General features: G+C 35.1%; 1 protein-coding gene across 4 annotated transcripts in view; it reads right to left on the reverse strand.

The window, feature by feature from the left end:
* step (cytohesin steppke) overlaps nucleotides 1–22,972 on the reverse strand; it is a 129,123-nt gene that overhangs the window by 41,906 nt on the left and 64,245 nt on the right. Inside the window, exon 1 of one of the 4 annotated variants that reach the window (XM_089588526.1) lies at nucleotides 6,241–6,892. The exons of the other annotated variants lie outside the window; for them this stretch is intronic. Coding sequence (XP_089444652.1) covers nucleotides 6,241–6,474 — 234 coding nt within the window. The 5' untranslated portion in view covers nucleotides 6,475–6,892. Of the gene's footprint in view, nucleotides 1–6,240; nucleotides 6,893–22,972 lie in introns of those variants that run through there. 4 annotated transcript variants of the gene reach the window in all.

Here is a 22,972-nt window from a genome sequence, read left to right on the forward strand (position 1 = left end):
CAAGTTCTCTTGTCTCTTGACTACACAACCAGAGTTATATTTTTCATCAATATAGTTTATTTTATATTTTACTGTTTATTGAATTATTTAAGTACCTTTCATTTAATTTTTATGAGTCTCACTAGAAATATTTAGTGATAGATGTCAATAATTAACCAGAAAAAATTCCATTGTTGTATACCGTAAAATACAAGCACTTGATTGTTCGAGATAAGTAAATAGAACAATAATAAAAAAAAAAAAAAAAAACGGTTGGCCTAACGGTTCCATCGGTATTTGAAAACTTATTAACGAGATATCTTCACGTTTTTAAAACGCCAACTAATGGGATTAACATTAAAAGTTCGGCGCTGAATTTTCCGGAACAAAAGTTTATCGAGCCATTTCTACGAAAAAATGTGTTTGTCGCATTGTCTTGGACGCTCTGCAGCTTTTTTTCCTTAAACCTTCACCTAATGTCTCACGTGACGGATGGGAATAATAAATCTAACATCGAAATTAGAGTAAGTAGTCTGTACACTTGATTACTTCGGTATGGCGAATTCTGTAAGCAGAAACAACACTACACACGGGTGATTCAATTACGGGACTAATTTACCCGGCATCCGCGAGTTAGTTGTTTAATTACCACTGCCGCTGTACTGCGCTACGCGCGTGTTCGCGAAAATCCTCCAACTCTCTCTCTCTCCCTCTCTCTTTGAGTGTGTACATGGATACGGGATTATCAACTGTATATGGTTAGCTCTTCGGTTTAATGAACGTTATTAGTTTCGAGTGAAATACCCTTCGAGATATGATCAAACTTTAAATAGTTGTACATCACCAACTATCAGTTTTAAAACTTGATAACTGCAAAATAATAATCGGAAAAAAAGGATTTTCCGACGATTTTGTTGAAACTCTGAATGTTTGTTCTTGAAAGTACTTTGGTTAAGATCTTGAAAGGTCCAGGCATACATTATTTGAGGTATATTTGTGTCTGAAATTTAATACGATGTCTCAAAAATGAGTATTTAATGAAGTATATACCTTCATACACACCGTACAACAATTAGGAGATCCTAGCTATATAATTTTTAGATTACATTGACAGGAAGAATTACTTGTAGTCAATGAATGATTTATCAACCATAATTCAAGGTCTTCGATTGCGAAATGAATATCCATTGAAAGTTAGGACTTTGTCAGTTGTATATGTATCGAACATGCGTTTGATGTCATGACCATATTTTTTTGTAACCCCCAATACTATCTGTCAAATACTTAATTCCCTGAATATTGACGATCGCGTACTTGATTATCATCCAAATCCACATTCCTTGACAAGTCATAGCTGTGGCTCGGTATGATACATAACGCATCGCAAACAAGTTTGCCACCCACTTTTTGCACATAATTTTGTGGATACTGGCACCACGACCATCAAAGAGGTCCGCTTAACGGAATCGTTTCAACAAATCACGGCCCCGGCGCTCATAAACACGTGAGCTTGAAGCCAATGAGTTTTCAGAAAACCCAATTGATCGCTTGGAAAGGAAAGAAAGCAAAGTAGGTAAGTACTTTTCGTGCGAGCGTAAATTTTCTCGAGCAAACAGATCCCAAAGATCAGCCTCGTAAATCCCTCGGAGCTTGAGATCATCCGGGGGAAGACTGCGATCCGCGACTCTTTTTCTTCTTCCATAAATCGCTGAATCAATGTACACACGTCCAGCAAACCAATAGCTACAATGACTATTCCTAATCCGTCCTATGCAGTGTAGCAAAGTACAGTGATGCAACGCCCAAGTTCTGCAAAAGTCTCTCCATCTCTTAGTCTCCGCAGCAGCACTTTGGGTCGTTAATGGCGCGCGTCCAACTTTTTTTTGCCTCTTCCACTCTACACAGTAGCGCATCAAGCCAAACGAGTCCCTGCCCTTTCTCATACTTAGCACTGCAACTCTCGGTGTCGTACTGCACCTATACACACACGTACGAAACAAAAGGAGGAGGAAGAGCAGAAGCACGGTGAGAAGGTGAATACAAAGGGTCAACGTTCTCGGGACGCGACTCGGCGACTATCAATTAGGAAATCATTGAAAAATAATGAAAAAAGCTATAAGAGGCAATTACCCCTCCTTCTCTCTCTCTCTCCTCCAGGCAGTAGGCTACTTAACCCCATTATCTTGGCTTCTCGAGCATTTTCGTGTTTCGCTGGTGCTAGCGTCAGAGGTTATTAGACGAGAGAGATGATGATGTCTTCATCGATCGCCTTCTCCTTCTGACACACGTTTAATCGCGAGGGATGACTGCACACATCGTCTATTGTTTTTTTTTTTTTTTTTTTTTTTTTTTTTTTTTTTTTTTTATTTCCAAGTATAGCTCCAGCTTGTGAAACCTCCTCTAATTGAGCAAGAAAGTACTTTGCAAGCGATAGTTGTCGCACTGATATATCGATGCGCTACGTGTGGCAAGTGTTTAGGGATGAAGTAATAATAAGTAATGTCTACTTTGGGTTTGTACTCATTGGTGGCATTACTTTTGTTTTTACTACAGGAAAGACGAACCAATTATCTTCCACAAACGGTTTGTTTCATCATAACGTCGTTTGACTAGCTTACACTGGTGATGGAACCAGTGGTTCTTCACCTACAGTTGATTATCAGAGAATCACGTGAGCTTCGCACTGCGAATCTCTAATAAAAAAAAAAATAATAATAAAAAAAATAAGTATGCCAACACAGAAACCTAATGAGGAAGAAAAATGTCCGTGAAAAAATTACAAAGGTGCACACCAAAAGAGTTGGTAATCTCGTGCCGCTGCACCGGATGCAACTTTGACTTTTAACAATAGACCGGAGTGATGGTTTTGTTATATCGAGTTGCGCTATTTATCGTATAAAAAGCGCGTTGTAACCTTCACTCGTGATTCGGAGTGTTTATAGATTATGTAAAAAGCTCGCCTATGCGTCTGAAAAAGCTTACGCAAGTTGTTATTATGAGTTATTGTGATGGACGAGCGTCGTGAATTATTAATTTGACTTTGTTGTTGGTTTTGCAAGAGCAGTTGTGGATGCGCTTGTCTTTTTTTTGTGGCGACGCAATGGATTGGATACAATTGATTATTATTCTAGATTCTTGGAGAAGGGATGAATGGAGAGAAAAAAAAATTGTTATTCAGGAAGTGGACTTCCGGTGATCTGATTCATTGATTAGAGCAGAAATATTGACGTTATCAATAAGTGCCGATTTGTCATGGTCGTTCTAGGGAATCCCTGAATTAGCTACGGCCAAAAGATCTTTTTATCATTGAAATTGTACTGGTTACGACCAGTATTTTCATGGATACACATGTATCGATAAATCAGCCATTCTACATATACACAGGATTATGTATGTTGGCAATAGACAATAAATTTTATAAGTTATCCAAATTTTACAGTGAGAATAATTTGTTTGCTTATACAAGTGGCATTAGAGCTTTTAACAAATTGAATAACCAGATCTCATGGTTTTTTATTTATAATACTAATTCGACATTGCAATTGCAATCTTATAAAAATTAAGTATACCTTAGCTGACGTGTTATTCAAACGGCCTTGAACGAATGGTGTAAAGCGCATTGACTTTTTTTTGCAACACTCGTTTTCTAAGAACACTAATTTTTGTAATTACTCAAGTACTCACTGCTAGTACAAGTATTGTGAAAAATATTCAACAAGGAAAATTATCAGTTTTAACAAATCGCATAAATGTGTGAACTGACAAAAAAAAAAAAAAATTAAATAAGAGATGTCATTGTAAAGATGATTATCGCACCAGTAAATAAAACTTTCCCACCGAGAACTGCTTATACTATTTGCCGGTAAAGAAACGTGATAAGAAAGAAAAAAACATCATGACGGCGACGCTGTGGCTTGTGTTGTGTTTGTACCTCAAGTTTCGGCTTGTGGTGCAGCAGCTGACATTGCAGCTGCGGATACGCTTTCGAGGGACGTGCATGCATTTTTTTTTACTCTTTGGTGGATTGAATTTTGCTCGATATATACACCGGCGTTGACAATGAGATTTTGTGAAATGCACAAATTTTATACGGTAACACAGATGGAAAAACATGTTTTCGATAAACTTTGAAAGTAAACTGAGAAGATGTTTTTTTTTGCATTCTGAATTAAACTAAATACTTGAGCATTCAATTTTTGTCGGTTCTTGTGAAATACTTAGGCATTTTAAAACAAAGCGTTTAAGCGTTTTAACATCTAATAAATGGAAATGATAAATCAGAAATTCAACTCTTAAGCGTTTGTTTTTAAAATACTTGAATTTACAATGTACTGAATTTTTTTTATTGTTTTAGACACAGTTGGATGTGGTTTTTTAAAATGAATATTCACGTACATTCGATAATAATTACATAATTAATGAAGTAATAATACATATTTTTTATTTATCTTTATATTTTAAATTCATAAATATTTAATAAAATAAAGTATTTATGTTTCTGTATTATAAAAAAATATCTATAACAACGTGTCCTACTTTCTATTTAAAAATTTGTATCGCTTGTTTCAATCATTATAAAATATACAAAAAAAAACAAACAGATAAAGATCCCACGATCTTTAAAACGTATATTTGATACACAGTCGACTTTTTACGCGGTGAAAAAGAAATAATTTATAAAAAAAACAACTAGTGCATCAACGAGAACGCTTTATTCGTATCACGCAAATGCAAAAGATTAATTGATATTTGGAAAGGTGAAAACCACATCCCAAAGAATCGGAGCGCATGCATAAATGCCTCGTATGCACACTTGACCGACTTTTTTTCTTTCCCCGCTAATGGTGGAAAAGATTCGCGTTTGATAACAACTTCAATCGGTGCTGGGAAAAACACTTGAAAGCTTGGCTCGCCTTCTGCAATCAGTCATTAAAATTCATGGAATTCGCTGAGCTCACAATGCGCAAACAAGCAAGAAAATTCAGACTTTTACAAGGGACCGGAAGTCGTATAATATAAGTATGGATGTGACCTTAACAATAGGTTTTTTTTAAAGCAATTCGATACAAACATATGTTTAAAATAAAATACTGTGACTCATTGTCTCGGACTTACGAGATAAGTGACACTTTGGAACACTTTTTGACTCCAGAATTTGTGAGAATATACCGCTAATGTCTTTTAAATGTGTTTTCCGATTGTTTTATCTTGGTCGTTCATACAATGACTTTGGCGTCTAAAATAAGCTTGTGATTTATTCGGCGTTTTTACAATAAGCATCACCTCGTAACTTTTAACGTTTTCAAAGTGTGAAGCTCGCGTGTGTTTGACTGCATTTAAAAATGTTTTTTCAGGGCTTGTTCATTCTTGGTTGATAATCAGATTTATTATTATTTTAAGCTGAAATACTTTCTTATGGTAGTTTTGGTCACAGAAGTGCAATCGCCTGTGGGGCTATTTTACGGCTATTCCTGCGAAGCAGGCCCAAGGGATCGTAAAGTAGCCTCGAAAGGATGACACTTATGTGCCGAACACGGTTTTTCCTACCGATGACACACCAGTACTTTAAAAATACCCGAGGTAGGAAAAAGACTTGAAACCACAGCAAGTAAAAAAAAAATTAACCTTTTTTTATTTAAGTAAAAAATATAGAAGAGGAGAAGGAATGATTCTGCAAAATAGGTCATCCGAACTAGCAAATTGTACAGGTACACAAGTACAATCGTACATATAACTTAATGCTAATTTATATAGCGTTCGGACATTCGTAAACAAGGAGAAGCAACATCTTTTGTTGCTGAATGAAAGTATTTTCTTATCCACCCAATGTAAAAGTTGACCACTATACTGCAGTATACAAATATATTTCCAGGCTTAATTATTTTTAATGAGATGTGAGTTTCTTATCGTAAAAAAAAAGTATGCAACATAAACACAGAAAATCTTGAAAGCAAACGCAAAAATTAGTCGAGGACTGGATTAGTTTCAACGCAAAAAGGAAGGAGTAGGATTATTTTAAGTGCATTCAGCTGTTGTACTTTATTCGAGACAAAAAAAAATGTATTCATCCACCCACGCACATAAGTCCTGAGCTTCAATAGTCGCTGAAACGTCAGTGCGGAATAGCCCCCCGAAACCGTAGAGTGCAACGAACCACCGGAAAGCGCGATCATTAACCCAAAAAATCCGTGACCTGTCACGTAAGAAAGAAACACCCCCCGCTCGCCCAAAAAACAATGGTTGAAAAAAAAAAAGACCCACCATTTTCGCGTAGACAGAGTTGAGCGTGCTGAGGTCCCAAGCGCTCTTGGCCTGCTTCTGAAAGCCTGGCTTGCCCTTCTTGCTGGGCCTCTTGAGGCTCGAGAACCAGCTGGTCGCGAGGGCCATGGTCGAACGGCGCCTCTCGGAGTCGCGCACCGCCACCACCTGCATCTGCTCGTTTCGGTAGCGGTGCACGTCGTCGAGCGCGTCCACCGACCTCCCCGTGAAAATCATTGCTCCCGTGGGTTCCTCCTCCCTGTCATCCGGATCCCCGGTGCTTTTCACTACTGGCCCACGGACAACGAGCCGCTGCTGACGACTCGTTTTTCGCACTTATTTCCAACGCGATGGCTCACTGGGTTTCAATAGGCACTACTGCGAAAGCTCGTCGAGCGGAAAATTGAATTTCGTTCGTACAACCACGTCACTTGACACGCCAACCCTACTCCCCCTCGCAAGCACAGGCGTTCGACCAAATTTTAATGGGTACGAAAAAAAAGCTCAATCACCCTCGCACCGACACTCGCACTTATACGCACACAAACCTCAATTCTAATGTAACAAGTACGAATTAATTTGAAAAAAAAAAAATCTTTTGTGACAAGGCAAACCCGTACGAGGCTCCGGAGCCTCGAGTTGCGGTAGCGCTGACAGCAGCCGGTGTGCGACTAAAGCCCGGACGGCTCGTTCCAACAACGCTTTGCTCTCCGAGCGCGGAGCCGCATGCGCGCCGTTCTCACTCCGCGCAGAGCACGTACTAGAGTTTTTGAACTTTGGCGCGCTTATCGTGTATATAACGTACACGCACCGGAGGATGCTGCCGCGCCCGTTATTCCGTAGGTGAGTGCTTTTTTCCCGTTTTTTTTTTTTCCTTCGACTTCGTGCCACCGACTTTATCCGGGGAGATAGAAACTCTTGTTCTGCAAGAGGACGAACGAGTGTGTATCTTGCGTTTCTTGGAGTCGCGAGACCAATGTGCGAGTCTTATACGGTTGCTGGATGCGACGGGTTTCTTGGGGGATTTTTTTTTTTTTGGGGTGGGGGCGTCTAGCTCGGCGTTCAAGAGGTAAAGGGCTGACTATTTGTTTTTTTAATGGAAAATGGTACTGAGATTTTCTGGATTTCGAGGAAACTCGGATTTCCAGCGGTAGAAATGCTCCTTTACGAGAGAGAAAATTCTTCGTAGGTGTAGTTTTGATAGATAACAGATGATTATAAAAGGGGTACTATACTGTGTAATTTTCGTTTTCTTCCTGAAATGGTTGTTTTTTTTTTTAAATAAAAAATCAAAGTAGCGTCCGTTTGTTGGATAGGAAAATCAGATACTAATTATTTCAACATAAAATTGAGAATAGTAAAATACTATTCTAGAAATTTACTTTTTTAACCTAAAATCGAGATGCTGCTTTTTCCAGTAAAAGTGTAAACTTTTATTTTCAATTAATATTAAAGATAATGTATCTTTTACAGTATAAGAAGTGAAACACCTTTTAATAAGAAAAATCGAGATATTATTTTATTTTTCGATGCCAAAAGTCGATATACTTTTTTCCTGTTGATATTTGTGAACTTGGCATAATGTACAAAGAAAAAAAATACAAAGGTTTTTCCAACCGAGAATTCAGATATAGTAATAAAATTTCCGACAGTATCTTTTCATCACGAAAAATATAATAAATTTCAATTTAAAAAAGTCGACATACCATCATTTTTTATTTTAAATCAACTAAGAATATTTTTTAACTAAAGAAAAGAAATAATTTTTTAGCTTCAAGAATAACAATACTGCTAATTTCTTTAAAAAACTGAATGTGTATGTTTTTTAACTTGGAAACACGGGATACTACTTTTCCTTTTTAGTCATCGATTTATTATGTTTTTGGGGTGTAGCATTTGTAATTGTATTCTTCTTCGCGTATCTCTATCTCGGATATTTCTGTATGCAGTATTGTCGTATAAATACACAATGAAACGCATTGTTTGGTGCGTAATCGCTGCTGCTGTTGCTGCAATGCTGTCTCTTCGTTTTGCCTGGTCACACCCGAGATATGCAAATGCAGTCAGTCGACTCGCTTGGTGAGTATATAATATATGCCAAATTCCGATTAAGTTGGAAAATAAATAAAAATCATCTTACGATGTCTCTAACATTTATGTTTAAAAAATAATGTATGCAAATAATTCACTGTATTTTTCTGGTTATACGTATTAGTATTTTTATCATTTTGGATAGTAAGTTTTTTTTATAAAAAATAATACCTAACATTATTCTTAATAATAATAAAAATTTGTACATGCGGAATTTCAACATTTTTACGGCTAGTCACACGAATTAAAAAAAAAAAAAAAAGAACCCGTAGGTAGATCGGTTTTGGAATTTCCAATTGAAAGTGAATTCTCGTATGACAGGATGTCAATCACCTCTTCTGATTTTTTATTATAAGCATATATATGTACATATATTATAATATTTGATATACGAAAGTGACTGAGGAACATGTACGTACTATATCAAGACAGCTGTTCATGGAATAAAGTTCGTCACAATTGTAAAATTATAAATTTGATCAAATTGCTATTCATGACAACTATCTACCGACCTATTCGACGAATTTTTCTGCTTAATAATAATAATAATAATAATAATAGTAATAATATTAATAATAATAATAATAATAATAATAATAAAATCTAACATTTGAAAATTGATCCATGTTCAAATCTGATTAGACTATTCAGCCAGCGGTTAACGACCCAACGCTCACGGATAAACAACAACGATCGCAAGTCTTGTGAATCCTGTTCGTAAAAAAAATAATTCCTACGGCCCAAAACCTAAGCTTGGAAAACGGAACATACGCCTTTTAAAAATAGTATGCAAAAAAAGAAAGGCACGCTCGAGCAACAAAGTCCCCGATAAAAATTATACACCACGTATACGCGCGCTCGCCTCAAAATCGACATCATAAAAACAACGACAGCTTCTAAAAATACGCGTAGGCACACGTACGCGTATATACTTTCTATCTCGCACCTGTTCTCCCGAAAGGCCTCGTCGACGTAACCCGTGTGTCCAGCCTGCCCATACCCACGCACGCGACTTACAATCTCCTTCGTACATCAATATTTATATAAAGAGAACACGCGCGCGCTCGACCTTGCAGTTTGATAAAAAAAATTGCAGCCTTCGATACAACACGGACATCAAATTTTTCTCCCTACAGAAATGATAAAGGGTTTTTCTTGATTCCTATTGTGTTATTAGAGTGATGGGATCTGGTTGCAATTATTTCCGTGATGGGGTTGAAACTCGACGTCTATTTGAGGCTTTATCTTTTTACGACGTATATATTTAGGTGGTCACGACATTTGCGTGGATTACCCGCTGAGATCCAAGATATGAGTTGCAGTGTCTAAATGGTTCATTGTCACGAAAGAGTCTGGTGTAATTGTCTAAGGATAGCTTGTACATTGAGAGGTTTCATCAGTAGCTTACTCTTTCATGACAAATTTTATTTTTTTAGTTAAAGAATTAACTTAGCGATTGCAATAAATATTTTAATGTTTGGATTTTAAACTGTGCAGTGCACTTAGTAGTGAGAGGTAAAGTTTTACGGACTTTGGTTTTAGAACGAGGAAGTATATTATTTGAACGACGTAAGTAAATCGATAAATGTTGAGCTCTTTTTCTCCATAACGCTTGTCCAAAAAACAAATTTTCTTTAATCAAAAAAGATAATCCGATATTCCTATCCTAGCTACGCCCTCAAACTGAACAAAACGATACGCAGCTCGGGATAGCCCGCGTAATGGCTCTTTCGATTGCTCCCACAACCCTTCCAACCATTGGACCACATCTAAACGCCATATGGAGCGTATGCATCCACAAATCGATTACAATGGAGCCACAAGCCACAAGGAAATAGATGGTAGGGTCCATTCCCCGAGTGTCATTGATAAATATATTTCATACGAGCGTGGGTATATGCATCTGTATGAGTACGTAGTCTCTCTACATGAGACTGTTGTCCGAAGGTTTGAGATTTAATACATTCAGAAGGGAGGCTGCGTTTATTTGATAAAAGATTATTCAAAAAGGATTTGATGAACGAACTGGTTGCACATGTGACGTTTACGATGATTGAATACTGTTTTTCGTGGGAGGGTGACACTTTTGTAAATATTGATCATACGCCGGTGATGCATTTTTCACTACCCTTAATCGTTGTAAGCTTTTAAAACGCTAAGAAAATATAGTTTTTTTTTTTTTTTGTTAGGGAACAACTTTACGCACGTTATTAACAGATGTAAAAGTATGGGTATTTTTGAACTACTTTGATTTTTCAAGACTATTTGACTAGGATGAGTGATGTTTATTGACGGAAGGAAGTAAATAAATTGCATTATATTCATTAAAGACAAAAGTAGAAAAAATTTTTTTAATGTCATTCATTTCCATTACTGTAAATATTCCTGACATTTAAAATGAAGTTTTCAATCGTGTTGAGTACGGTACAATCAAAGCTGTTATAATTTATAAAGTTCATATCGCTTGGAACGAAATCAATAATATCGACAAAGTTGATGAAGTCTGATTATTGGAAAAATATTCAGCATCTACGCTTAGTGTTGCAGCAAAAGTTTTTCTTCTTCTTTAAAATAATATCAAGTATCACATAAAGAATAAGTATTATATGGCATTGTGAATGCTACGAAGTTTGATTTAGCCCCTTAAAAATTTTAAGATATGTTATTCATCTAATATTGTGCAAATTAATAGTTGATATTTAGTTTTGATAATTTCTTGTTAGAATTAACATTGTGCTGGGATTGTCTTTAGAGAACTACATTCTATCAGTACATTTTTGTTCATGTCCTCAATAGAACATCTTGTTGCATTTATTTTTTAAATCATAAATGGAAATTCTATAAAAAAACTACGCCTTATGTTAAGAGAACAATTCTACTGATCTACCAGGTTGTACACTTATACTTCGGAAGTAAAACCACAAAATAAATTTTTCGTCATGCGGCTAAAAAACGTCATCAAAAAGGTCTTTCTGGATAAAATTATTGTATACACGTTTTAAATCAATATGAAACTATTGAAGACGCGTAGAGACTTGTATCGACTAATTAATGGTTTTTTAAACTTTTTAATCAATCATTCAAATTGTGTATGATAACAAATAATTATTTAAACTTTTTCAAAACTAGTAATTTATCAATTACCTAAACTATTAATATTACAATGAATATAATTTCTGTTTTTAATTTTCTTTTTTTCAATTGAATTAAATAGCAGTTTACAAAAATAATAGAAAATCATTTTCTTTGAATAATACATCAAGACGAAAAAATAAAGAAGACACGTATTACAGACACGAACATCATTAATATACATATCATACCCTGAGCTGGTCACCCTGACCTCAACTCACGTGTACTTAATGAGTACACAACGCAAACCTGCACGGCCATTCATTCAGGTGTAAGGCACTGCATACTTAGCCTCGTAAAACGCAAAGTTCCGCAGTTAGCCAGCGGCGGCTACGTTTGCTCTTGAATAGATCCCCCCCTTAGCCCGCATGTTTGAATCGGGGGTCTCTGTCTCCTTCCTTCGTTATTTTTATTTTCCTCTATACCCGAGAGTTTGACGGAGCACATCTTTATTACACTCGCACATATAGGTATATAGATCCTTTGACTTTGGCCTCTCGCTTTTCATCTACGCTCCACTTTCTCCGTACTACTTTAGAGCAAAAACACGCGCCTTCATCATCCTCAGGAGAGGTTCATTCCTCTAAGGGATTGCTGCAGGACTGCCTTTAGGTGAAAAGTTTATCTCGCTCTCGTTTTTGATTTCACAGAAAAACGAGTTTGAGCTTTGCTCCTCGTCAAATATGCTGTGACTACTGTTTTGATGATGGTGTACTTATGGTGGTTGCGCGAGTAATGATATAGCGATCAAGATCTCCTTGGATGTATATGGATCCATTTCTAGTCTGGGTGCGATTGGATAGTTAATGGTCACGGAAAAAATAAGTGTAAATCTTAAATTTGACTCAAAAATCGATGAATTATTATTGCAAAATTGGTATTTTTTCTAAAACCAAAAAAACATCATTATGTGTCAGCTGGGCCTCAATCGCGTTGCAAAAACGGCGCCCTCCAACGAGAAATTTGATAACTATGTGGGCCTCGCATGATATCAGTATATCTGTATAACCGATTACAGTCAAGTTGGTCGGGCATATAGATATACTTACCGATACGCCAAGCAATCAACACATACACAAGTATCTCACTTACAGGCATTTTTTTATCTATACCAAACTAATGATTGAAATGTACTATTAAACAAGCCGGGCCGTAAGAGCTCAGTAGCTGCGTGGTTAAATGCGTATGAAAGCTTTAACTATCAGATATTGAGTTGCCAGGGGGTCCGGGTTCGCGGCTGACCTTCGACCTAGTTTTTAAGCGGTGTTGGGTAGAAATTAATTAATCTATAAGCCTTAGTCAGTAAGCAAATAGATTTTAATGTAGAATTAAAAATCGTAGACTTAAGGTAGAGTAGTAAGACTAGATGTAAGGTAGAACAATAAGAGTAGATCTTAAGGTAGAATAATTAGAATAATAATTAGAAATAACGTAGAATAAAAAAATAGGTGTAAGATAGAATAAGAAAAATAGAAATAAGGTAGAGTTAATACCTAGATCTAAGGTAGAATCATAAGTAGCACATTGAGGGACTGTAGGGTCAGATAGAAAGTAGGATAGGGAAACTGAGCCAGGAGCCTCACTTAGGGTGTTAGAAGATTGTAATAACAACTACTAGGGATGACAGGTCAGCTAATACCTGGCTCAAGCGCGGTTGTGCGCACCCAAATTTTTGCAATTTTTTTTTTTTCAATCCATACCACGTGCTTAATAAACTTATTGATACCATGAAAATCTATTTGCCGATGGTAAAAATATGTTTTAATCAGATAGAAGTCTTTAAATCAAGGGTAATGAAACAAAACTTTTAGTTAGCAACTGGATACATTTTTTTGACTTTAAAAAAATCTCTGAACAAAACATTTAATATTATTTAATTGTACATTTTAAAAAGGATCACCGAGATCGTTTTCAGGCATTATCAGTACACAGTGGCTTTTATTTAAAAATAAAAGTAGTTGGACGCATTACATTACTATTTGACGGGGTAAAAATAATTATTAGCATAAAAAGTCAAGTTTGTCTTGTGCTGCGTATGAAAGTGATTATATACTCGATTATTTGGTCCATAAGAAGAAAAACAGCTTTATTTGTATATTTGTACACAAGATAGTCCTTGAATTAAAATCTTTGGGCTCTGCAAGCATAAAAATATTTTATACATTGCGCTGTTACGTGTGATGATGGCCTTACAATGTATTATATATGACATTCTCATTTCGGTAAAACATAAAAATTTCTACTCGAGGAAGAACCATCATTTTTATGCATTCAGTTCATCTAATACATGCATGATTTGACAGACAATCATACTAGAATTATTTAATGATTTTCGTAATAATCACTGATCATTAATTAAAATATTTATATGCCACTAACGTTCTCTGATACTTCTTTTTCTAGATGAAAATTGATACTTCTGAATTGCAGAATACCTTGATCGTGCTAATGAATGACTCCGAAGAGATGAAACAGTTTCTTTAAGTTAGCATTATGTTAATTTTGGTTGTTTTGTTTTGATAAAAAATATTTGTAGTCGTGAACTTGATTAAAGAAACAAGAACCACTTTTCAGATTTCACGATCTGAAGATAGTTTTTGCTAAGCAGTTTTTATTTATTTGTATACGTTTTTATACTACTTTTGTAATCACAGTAATTGAGTGTGCGATACGCTTTTAGGAAATATCCTTGTGGTTTGTAACGGACAACATTCAATGGATGATTTTTTTGAGTGAAAAAACAAAAGCTGATGAATTTTTCTCCAACAACTACATTCCTTTCAACTGCCTATTTCTCGTAGTGCAGAAAATTACGGGTATAAATGCTCGAGAGCTTAGCGAAGTTTACCAAATTGCAAGGGATCGAGAATTGATTAAAAGTCATTTTGGAACTTGGGATGAAAAGAAAGGATTCAGGGAAACTAATCTGACTTTTGATCAGCGCAGAAATGATTTTCAAGGACAAATAATCCGAGTCGGTTGCTTTAAGGTATTTTACCATCATAAAGAGGTAGAAAATAATGAAATGTATTGTTTGATGAGAAATTCTTTAGTATACAAGTTACTGTCGGTATCAATAAATGTGTATTTGACCTTGTTGTGGAATTATGCATTTTATTTTCTACATCTTTAAATATAATTAAATGTAACAGCAAGTAGTTGAAATATTAGAATAATTTAATTTGGACAATTTTCAACAGAATAGGAGTTATATTTTATATGCAAGGTTGATTAAATTGGTAAAATTTATACAATTAATACTGTACTTCAACGCAAATAAATAATTACAATATGAAAGAGTTATACAACAGTAATATAGAGATCTAGACATGCTGTTTATCTTGTTCTCCCATTTATGCGTGTTATTAGTGAATACCTGGAGATAAGCTTGTCATGAAAGAATCCTAATTGTTTTTTCTTGTCACGGATAAATTTTTCGTTGTCCGAGCGATAGAGTCCTGAGCGAGTATACAAACTATCTGTTTGACTTTGTTGCAGATTCCACACATTCTTGAAATAGATACCGATGCCACTGGCAGGATAACCGTACGGAATATCTTTTTACGAGCAGTACTGGACAATTTTCAGAAAAACACGAATTGCTCGTCAGTATTTGTCGATTGAAACTGCAGTTTGAATTTATTAAACAAAATATCTGATTATTTGTTGGAAAAATAATTTTAGTTTGACGTTCATCAAAAGAGATACCCTATCGGAGTGCACGAATAATTAAATCCTATCTGAATTATTATCATACATTAATTTTGTGTATTAGTAGAAACTTGGGAGACGCCATATATTGTAAACCGTATCATCTCGTGATTGTTTAGAAAAACGCATGTATAGACGAGACGAAAAAAAAAATTGACTACTTTGACGATGAGAAAAAAAAAAGACAAAAGTAATTGAATTAACGAGAAACAAATAAACGAAGAAACAGAAAAAAGTGGCACCTCTTGTACGTATTTAATTGTGGGTGAACCCTCTCGAGCCTATGGATTACGATGTAGTAGATGGGGAAGATACGTCTGATTGTATTTACACAATACGCACATTTGACTGATCTTCAAACCTTCAACTTCCTATCGATGATGATGATGATGATGATATAAATATGTAGGTACGGATGGACAGCGGAGGCGCGTAAGTACACGTTACAATGGACACGTGCTCAAGCCTCGTCGTGTATACACATACACGTACATTTGATTCGAAACAGCCTCTTTCGGACTTGATTAACCGTCATCGTTCACAACGACCACAATACAATATCCTGTGTGCAGAACAACGCTTTTTATTATTTTACAAGTGAGCTTATACTTATCATAGCAAAGCTTATATGCCATCTATAGTGTGGAAAAATAATTAGTGATGAACATAATCTGATCTGGTAATTAGTATCATTAGCATTTTTCAGTCGGTCGGTCAGATTTCCATCGAGTTTTGTATATCTATATACCAGCGCAGCGTCGCGGCGAGTTGTTATGATAATATATAATAATAATTATGTACGTATAGGTATACTCAACACACGGAGGGATCCAGCTGACCGGCAAATGCACCTGCTATACCAACAAAACACGTGAGGCACCAGTTTTTGGTAAATTTTCAGTTGAAGATCAAAGATTCATTTTCTTTAACAAATAAATACGAAATATCCGCTCATTTGTCATTCAATAGCGCACGTCATACGCTTTTAATTTTATTCAGCTGCACATTACCTTCAATGTTACTCACGTAGACGCTTTGTTTTTCTCACGCAAGGGGGCGTAGAAGATAAAACATATCATCTAAAATGCGACGCTTTTAACATCGCGTTGGCTTTTTGTTGCCACTTTTCTTCCAGTGTGATACAATATTATAAGATGATACGTTGTAATTATTTTAAGCAAACACCCACGGCTACGTTTGCGCATCATTATGTGTCAGCTGGGTCTCAATCGCGTTGCAAAAACGGCGCTCTCCAACGAGAAATTTGATAACTATGTGGGCCTCGCATGATATCAGTATATCTGTATAACCGATTACAGTCAAGTTGGTCGGGCATATAGATATACTTACCGATACGCCAAGCAATCAACACATACACAAGTATCTCACTTACAGGCATTTTTTTATCTATACCAAACTAATGATTGAAATGTACTATTAAACAAGCCGGGCCGTAAGAGCTCAGTAGCTGCGTGGTTAAATGCGTATGAAAGCTTTAACTATCAGATATTGAGTTGCCAGGGGGTCCGGGTTCGCGGCTGACCTTCGACCTAGTTTTTAAGCGGTGTTGGGTAGAAATTAATTAATCTATAAGCCTTAGTCAGTAAGCAAATAGATTTTAATGTAGAATTAAAAATCGTAGACTTAAGGTAGAGTAGTAAGACTAGATGTAAGGTAGAACAATAAGAGTAGATCTTAAGGTAGAATAATTAGAATAATAATTAGAAATAACGTAGAATAAAAAAATAGGTGTAAGATAGAATAAGAAAAATAGAAATAAGGTAGAGTTAATACCTAGATCTAAGGTAGAATCATAAGTAGCACATTGAGGGACTGTAGGGTCAGATAGAAAGTAGGATAGGGAAACTGAGCCAGGAGCCTCACTTAGGGTGTTAGAAGATTGTAATAACAACTACTAGGGATGACAGGTCAGCTAATACCTGGCTCAAGCGCGGTTGTGCGCACCCAAATTTTTGCAATTTTTTTTTTTTCAATCCATACCACGTGCTTAATAAACTTATTGATACCATGAAAATCTATTTGCCGATGGTAAAAATATGTTTTAATCAGATAGAAGTCTTTAAATCAAGGGTAATGAAACAAAACTTTTAGTTAGCAACTGGATACATTTTTTTGACTTTAAAAAAATCTCTGAACAAAACATTTAATATTATTTAATTGTACATTTTAAAAAGGATCACCGAGATCGTTTTCAGGCATTATCAGTACACAGTGGCTTTTATTTAAAAATAAAAGTAGTTGGACGCATTACATTACTATTTGACGGGGTAAAAATAATTATTAGCATAAAAAGTCAAGTTTGTCTTGTGCTGCGTATGAAAGTGATTATATACTCGATTATTTGGTCCATAAGAAGAAAAACAGCTTTATTTGTATATTTGTACACAAGATAGTCCTTGAATTAAAATCTTTGGGCTCTGCAAGCATAAAAATATTTTATACATTGCGCTGTTACGTGTGATGATGGCCTTACAATGTATTATATATGACATTCTCATTTCGGTAAAACATAAAAATTTCTACTCGAGGAAGAACCATCATTTTTATGCATTCAGTTCATCTAATACATGCATGATTTGACAGACAATCATACTAGAATTATTTAATGATTTTCGTAATAATCACTGATCATTAATTAAAATATTTATATGCCACTAACGTTCTCTGATACTTCTTTTTCTAGATGAAAATTGATACTTCTGAATTGCAGAATACCTTGATCGTGCTAATGAATGACTCCGAAGAGATGAAACAGTTTCTTTAAGTTAGCATTATGTTAATTTTGGTTGTTTTGTTTTGATAAAAAATATTTGTAGTCGTGAACTTGATTAAAGAAACAAGAACCACTTTTCAGATTTCACGATCTGAAGATAGTTTTTGCTAAGCAGTTTTTATTTATTTGTATACGTTTTTATACTACTTTTGTAATCACAGTAATTGAGTGTGCGATACGCTTTTAGGAAATATCCTTGTGGTTTGTAACGGACAACATTCAATGGATGATTTTTTTGAGTGAAAAAACAAAAGCTGATGAATTTTTCTCCAACAACTACATTCCTTTCAACTGCCTATTTCTCGTAGTGCAGAAAATTACGGGTATAAATGCTCGAGAGCTTAGCGAAGTTTACCAAATTGCAAGGGATCGAGAATTGATTAAAAGTCATTTTGGAACTTGGGATGAAAAGAAAGGATTCAGGGAAACTAATCTGACTTTTGATCAGCGCAGAAATGATTTTCAAGGACAAATAATCCGAGTCGGTTGCTTTAAGGTATTTTACCATCATAAAGAGGTAGAAAATAATGAAATGTATTGTTTGATGAGAAATTCTTTAGTATACAAGTTACTGTCGGTATCAATAAATGTGTATTTGACCTTGTTGTGGAATTATGCATTTTATTTTCTACATCTTTAAATATAATTAAATGTAACAGCAAGTAGTTGAAATATTAGAATAATTTAATTTGGACAATTTTCAACAGAATAGGAGTTATATTTTATATGCAAGGTTGATTAAATTGGTAAAATTTATACAATTAATACTGTACTTCAACGCAAATAAATAATTACAATATGAAAGAGTTATACAACAGTAATATAGAGATCTAGACATGCTGTTTATCTTGTTCTCCCATTTATGCGTGTTTTTAGTGAATACCTGGAGATAAGCTTGTCATGAAAGAATCCTAATTGTTTTTTCTTGTCACGGATAAATTTTTCGTTGTCCGAGCGATAGAGTCCTGAGCGAGTATACAAACTATCTGTTTGACTTTGTTGCAGATTCCACACATTCTTGAAATAGATACCGATGCCACTGGCAGGATAACCGTACGGAATATCTTTTTACGAGCAGTACTGGACAATTTTCAGAAAAACACGAATTGCTCGTCAGTATTTGTCGATTGAAACTGCAGTTTGAATTTATTAAACAAAATATCTGATTATTTGTTGGAAAAATAATTTTAGTTTGACGTTCATCAAAAGAGATACCCTATCGGAGTGCACGAATAATTAAATCCTATCTGAATTATTATCATACATTAATTTTGTGTATTAGTAGAAACTTGGGAGACGCCATATATTGTAAACCGTATCATCTCGTGATTGTTTAGAAAAACGCATGTATAGACGAGACGAAAAAAAAAATTGACTACTTTGACGATGAGAAAAAAAAAAGACAAAAGTAATTGAATTAACGAGAAACAAATAAACGAAGAAACAGAAAAAAGTGGCACCTCTTGTACGTATTTAATTGTGGGTGAACCCTCTCGAGCCTATGGATTACGATGTAGTAGATGGGGAAGATACGTCTGATTGTATTTACACAATACGCACATTTGACTGATCTTCAAACCTTCAACTTCCTATCGATGATGATGATGATGATGATATAAATATGTAGGTACGGATGGACAGCGGAGGCGCGTAAGTACACGTTACAATGGACACGTGCTCAAGCCTCGTCGTGTATACACATACACGTACATTTGATTCGAAACAGCCTCTTTCGGACTTGATTAACCGTCATCGTTCACAACGACCACAATACAATATCCTGTGTGCAGAACAACGCTTTTTATTATTTTACAAGTGAGCTTATACTTATCATAGCAAAGCTTATATGCCATCTATAGTGTGGAAAAATAATTAGTGATGAACATAATCTGATCTGGTAATTAGTATCATTAGCATTTTTCAGTCGGTCGGTCAGATTTCCATCGAGTTTTGTATATCTATATACCAGCGCAGCGTCGCGGCGAGTTGTTATGATAATATATAATAATAATTATGTACGTATAGGTATACTCAACACACGGAGGGATCCAGCTGACCGGCAAATGCACCTGCTATACCAACAAAACACGTGAGGCACCAGTTTTTGGTAAATTTTCAGTTGAAGATCAAAGATTCATTTTCTTTAACAAATAAATACGAAATATCCGCTCATTTGTCATTCAATAGCGCACGTCATACGCTTTTAATTTTATTCAGCTGCACATTACCTTCAATGTTACTCACGTAGACGCTTTGTTTTTCTCACGCAAGGGGGCGTAGAAGATAAAACATATCATCTAAAATGCGACGCTTTTAACATCGCGTTGGCTTTTTGTTGCCACTTTTCTTCCAGTGTGATACAATATTATAAGATGATACGTTGTAATTATTTTAAGCAAACACCCACGGCTACGTTTGCGCATCATTATGTGTCAGCTGGGTCTCAATCGCGTTGCAAAAACGGCGCTCTCCAACGAGAAATTTGATAACTATGTGGGCCTCGCATGATATCAGTATATCTGTATAACCGATTACAGTCAAGTTGGTCGGGCATATAGATATACTTACCGATACGCCAAGCAATCAACACATACACAAGTATCTCACTTACAGGCATTTTTTTATCTATACCAAACTAATGATTGAAATGTACTATTAAACAAGCCGGGCCGTAAGAGCTCAGTAGCTGCGTGGTTAAATGCGTATGAAAGCTTTAACTATCAGATATTGAGTTGCCAGGGGGTCCGGGTTCGCGGCTGACCTTCGACCTAGTTTTTAAGCGGTGTTGGGTAGAAATTAATTAATCTATAAGCCTTAGTCAGTAAGCAAATAGATTTTAATGTAGAATTAAAAATCGTAGACTTAAGGTAGAGTAGTAAGACTAGATGTAAGGTAGAACAATAAGAGTAGATCTTAAGGTAGAATAATTAGAATAATAATTAGAAATAACGTAGAATAAAAAAATAGGTGTAAGATAGAATAAGAAAAATAGAAATAAGGTAGAGTTAATACCTAGATCTAAGGTAGAATCATAAGTAGCACATTGAGGGACTGTAGGGTCAGATAGAAAGTAGGATAGGGAAACTGAGCCAGGAGCCTCACTTAGGGTGTTAGAAGATTGTAATAACAACTACTAGGGATGACAGGTCAGCTAATACCTGGCTCAAGCGCGGTTGTGCGCACCCAAATTTTTGCAATTTTTTTTTTTTCAATCCATACCACGTGCTTAATAAACTTATTGATACCATGAAAATCTATTTGCCGATGGTAAAAATATGTTTTAATCAGATAGAAGTCTTTAAATCAAGGGTAATGAAACAAAACTTTTAGTTAGCAACTGGATACATTTTTTTGACTTTAAAAAAATCTCTGAACAAAACATTTAATATTATTTAATTGTACATTTTAAAAAGGATCACCGAGATCGTTTTCAGGCATTATCAGTACACAGTGGCTTTTATTTAAAAATAAAAGTAGTTGGACGCATTACATTACTATTTGACGGGGTAAAAATAATTATTAGCATAAAAAGTCAAGTTTGTCTTGTGCTGCGTATGAAAGTGATTATATACTCGATTATTTGGTCCATAAGAAGAAAAACAGCTTTATTTGTATATTTGTACACAAGATAGTCCTTGAATTAAAATCTTTGGGCTCTGCAAGCATAAAAATATTTTATACATTGCGCTGTTACGTGTGATGATGGCCTTACAATGTATTATATATGACATTCTCATTTCGGTAAAACATAAAAATTTCTACTCGAGGAAGAACCATCATTTTTATGCATTCAGTTCATCTAATACATGCATGATTTGACAGACAATCATACTAGAATTATTTAATGATTTTCGTAATAATCACTGATCATTAATTAAAATATTTATATGCCACTAACGTTCTCTGATACTTCTTTTTCTAGATGAAAATTGATACTTCTGAATTGCAGAATACCTTGATCGTGCTAATGAATGACTCCGAAGAGATGAAACAGTTTCTTTAAGTTAGCATTATGTTAATTTTGGTTGTTTTGTTTTGATAAAAAATATTTGTAGTCGTGAACTTGATTAAAGAAACAAGAACCACTTTTCAGATTTCACGATCTGAAGATAGTTTTTGCTAAGCAGTTTTTATTTATTTGTATACGTTTTTATACTACTTTTGTAATCACAGTAATTGAGTGTGCGATACGCTTTTAGGAAATATCCTTGTGGTTTGTAACGGACAACATTCAATGGATGATTTTTTTGAGTGAAAAAACAAAAGCTGATGAATTTTTCTCCAACAACTACATTCCTTTCAACTGCCTATTTCTCGTAGTGCAGAAAATTACGGGTATAAATGCTCGAGAGCTTAGCGAAGTTTACCAAATTGCAAGGGATCGAGAATTGATTAAAAGTCATTTTGGAACTTGGGATGAAAAGAAAGGATTCAGGGAAACTAATCTGACTTTTGATCAGCGCAGAAATGATTTTCAAGGACAAATAATCCGAGTCGGTTGCTTTAAGGTATTTTACCATCATAAAGAGGTAGAAAATAATGAAATGTATTGTTTGATGAGAAATTCTTTAGTATACAAGTTACTGTCGGTATCAATAAATGTGTATTTGACCTTGTTGTGGAATTATGCATTTTATTTTCTACATCTTTAAATATAATTAAATGTAACAGCAAGTAGTTGAAATATTAGAATAATTTAATTTGGACAATTTTCAACAGAATAGGAGTTATATTTTATATGCAAGGTTGATTAAATTGGTAAAATTTATACAATTAATACTGTACTTCAACGCAAATAAATAATTACAATATGAAAGAGTTATACAACAGTAATATAGAGATCTAGACATGCTGTTTATCTTGTTCTCCCATTTATGCGTGTTATTAGTGAATACCTGGAGATAAGCTTGTCATGAAAGAATCCTAATTGTTTTTTCTTGTCACGGATAAATTTTTCGTTGTCCGAGCGATAGAGTCCTGAGCGAGTATACAAACTATCTGTTTGAC

Source organism: Copidosoma floridanum, unplaced genomic scaffold (genome assembly GCF_036245765.1).
Source record: "Copidosoma floridanum isolate Cflo_tuat_1 unplaced genomic scaffold, Cflo_Japanese_pri ptg000007l, whole genome shotgun sequence".
In the NCBI taxonomy this organism is placed as follows: domain Eukaryota; kingdom Metazoa; phylum Arthropoda; class Insecta; order Hymenoptera; family Encyrtidae; genus Copidosoma; species Copidosoma floridanum.